At 48.1% G+C, this 2,928-nt stretch overlaps 1 protein-coding gene across 1 annotated transcript in view; it reads right to left on the bottom strand.

Annotated features, from left to right (window-relative positions):
* The window catches only part of T265_15162 (hypothetical protein), a gene marked incomplete at both ends in the record, with an annotated part of 19,971 nt that extends 17,398 nt beyond the window's left edge, over positions 1 to 2,573 (bottom strand). Inside the window, one exon of the mRNA XM_009176873.1 lies at positions 2,096 to 2,573. Within this exon, the coding sequence (XP_009175137.1) occupies positions 2,096 to 2,573 (478 nt within the window). The remainder of the gene's footprint in view (positions 1 to 2,095) is intronic.
* Positions 2,574 to 2,928: the final 355 nt, after the last annotated feature.

Below are 2,928 nucleotides of genomic sequence, written 5' to 3'. Positions count from 1 at the left end.
TCCACAACCGCCATTACAGTCCTGGAACTCCGGCGATTTTTCTGTCGTTTTTGGACGCCAGAGGCTACTGTATCCGACCACGGCAGTCAGTTTACGTCGTCGGCGTTTGCACAATTGTCGGGAGTATGGAATAACGCATATACGCCCTCCGCCGCTAATCCACAGTCGAACGGGCAAGCGAAATGCTTTGTTGATACTCTCAAGCTGGCACTTCAGACGTCCATGGGGAGGGACAAATGGAAGAGATCTTGCAAAGGTTCCCGCTGGTATATCGAGGGACGCCAAACCCCAACTCGCCGGATGGATCATCACCAGCAGAGGCAATACTCTGAAGGAGTCTCCGAACACCGCATGACACTATACGGCCCCAAACAAAGCAGGATGGTCACCGCAACACCAGAATGGAGGAACATTTCAGCCGACATCATGGAGCAACTGCGCACGCATTCGGTGAAGGCCAGAGAGTGTTGGTTCGTGACTATAGCGGCAGACACACTGCATGGACGCCAGGACTCATCCTTCGCCGGCGCGGCAAAGTGCTGTACGATATTCGAGTTGGTCCAAGCAAGTAGATACGTCACACGAACCAGATACGCCCGACAGAGGCGCAGATCGTGCCTTCAGGACCGAGTGATATGAGCCTAGAAATGCTTCTGGACTCTTTTGATCTCGGCACCAACCAGAAAATCAATCAGTCGGTTCGTCAGGGGCCCAGTGAGAGCACGGAACACAAAGGCGACGCTGGACAGACAGGATTCGGAAGCCAGTGAGGCCACTGCGAGTGAACCGCCGGCTTTGAAGCAACATCGATAAACTTCAAGGGGGAGGTGTTAGGCAGGAATCCACACGAATCCCGCTATACCGCACGCCTTTAGGCGCTGCTGCGGCCGATAAACCTGGCCCGCTCGAGGGTGGCCCATAATTCTGGACACCTGCCGGCCCGGCATCAAAACGAGATGTGATTGGCCAACAATGTGGACCCAATAGACAAACATGACCCAATATTGTCCAAACGCCGGTTGCCAATGTCACATCCAGAATGCCTCAGAAACTCCAGAAAGTTATAACCACTTACGCTCTATACACGGAGCGCTGCACAACTGTTCTTGACTTTGTTTTGGGCATTATTGGATTTTGTGCAGCTTTAGTGGTTGTTTTGAAGTGAACGCTAGCTTGGGAGGCTCAGACCAAGAACAAAGCTGAGGAAGATACCGTTACCAATGTAAGTTTGGGGCATGTTGACGAGGCAAGATTAGACGAGAGAATAGCAACCGTTGGAAAGTGAAATATCGGCGAACTCTATGTATGATAAAATAGTTAAGCGATGCCATTCGGGAACTCTTCTAGCATTATCAAGAAAATTAAGGGCATACTGTTTTACTCCATCAGCGCTGCAATGTCCAGTAGGTTGTCGACAGTGATTTCGGAACTCTGATCAAATAATATCCGGTTTCGACAACAAGATGTTTTCATCACAAGTGGGAACTTGTATTGCTATGAAATGTCATTTATTCATTCCTTTACGTTGGATGAACTGTTGGTTCTATCAAAGAACGTTTGGAATTATGTCGCCACAAATGGGCAGTCGATAGGAAAGCCTGAAATTTCAGAGGTTCGTCCAATTGATGACTCCTCAATTTGGGATCATTTCAGATTTGCTTTTGGCGCATTAGTTTAGTTCACCTGTACGAACAGAGAAAGTGCATTAGCACATAGATTACCGAAGCCAAACATAGCCCCCTCTGAGCGAGAAAATAACGGCGATTTATCAGTAATTTCATTCAACTTACAGGTGACTAGCGCCTGAATAATGACAGAGTTCTGCGACAGTGAATCTGATGGTCGAACAAATTACGGGTTTAAAGGGCCGATGTTGAAAGCCGGAGACCACCGAATTTTTCTGAGACAAGTAAACTAGAGTTCCAGATATGAAATTGGCGAACTACAGACTTCTCCTATACTTTTGTGCAGTAAAACGGGATTCGTGGGGATTCCTGCCCAACACTTACTGAGTAGATCTTCGTACGACATACGTGATTCTACCTGGAACATTTGTGACGCCTGAACCGACAATAACTAGCAAAATGCCACTCACCGCAATGACAGCAACTTGTGAGAGGCTCACCCTGTCTTCGGTGGGGCTTCTTGTCGGACTTCCTTAGCACGCTGGAGTTGACCGCCTGTATACAGCTGCTTGAGGTCACAGGTGACTGACCGATCATAGCCGTGTGGTGCTTCAGGTGGATGAGTCGTTGGCATTCAGTGGTGAGCCTCTGCAACGTCATTTCGGCATCCTGCTCAATTCTGTTAAGAAGCCGGGTTCTGTTGTCAGCATCCTGGGATGACTGGAGACCGGATATAAAAATGAGGCACTTAAACTGATTCTCCGTCATTGAGCTGAGCTTGGAGCGCTCGCGTTCTCGATTGACAACACCGGCAAACGTGATGAAATCATCATAATCTTTCTTGACCCACTTTAGGCATTGGTAGCGGATATTGAACAGTGATGTTTGATCGCCGAATATCTGAGACAGTGTTCTGACCGTTTCATCAAAGCTGGGGTCGCAGGGCCGCTTGAGGAGAAAGAAATTTATGAACCGTTCATGCTCCGGTGTGCCGAGTTTTCGCAGCAATAGTCTGACTTTCCATCAATCATCAAATTAGGACAAATCAGCCTTGAACATGTCTTCGGATCGCTTGATCCAGGAGTCAAATTTGTGACCAGAAAAAGGCCGCGGCTGCATCAGTTGAGGAAAAAGTAGACCCACCAGCACTGACTGCTGCTGTCTGGATATGCAGTTTCTGAGTCAGTGATTCAATGAGCTTCAGTTGCTCTTCTTCAAACTGTTATTGTTGCTGCTGCAATAGTTCTCGCATCTGATCAAATCCAATTGACATCGTGGGGTTCCGTTCGTCAATTGTAGTAAC

Source organism: Opisthorchis viverrini (genome assembly GCF_000715545.1).
Source record: "Opisthorchis viverrini unplaced genomic scaffold opera_v5_370, whole genome shotgun sequence".
NCBI lineage: Eukaryota > Metazoa > Platyhelminthes > Trematoda > Opisthorchiida > Opisthorchiidae > Opisthorchis > Opisthorchis viverrini.
This window is presented reverse-complemented; position numbering and strand designations above follow the sequence as displayed.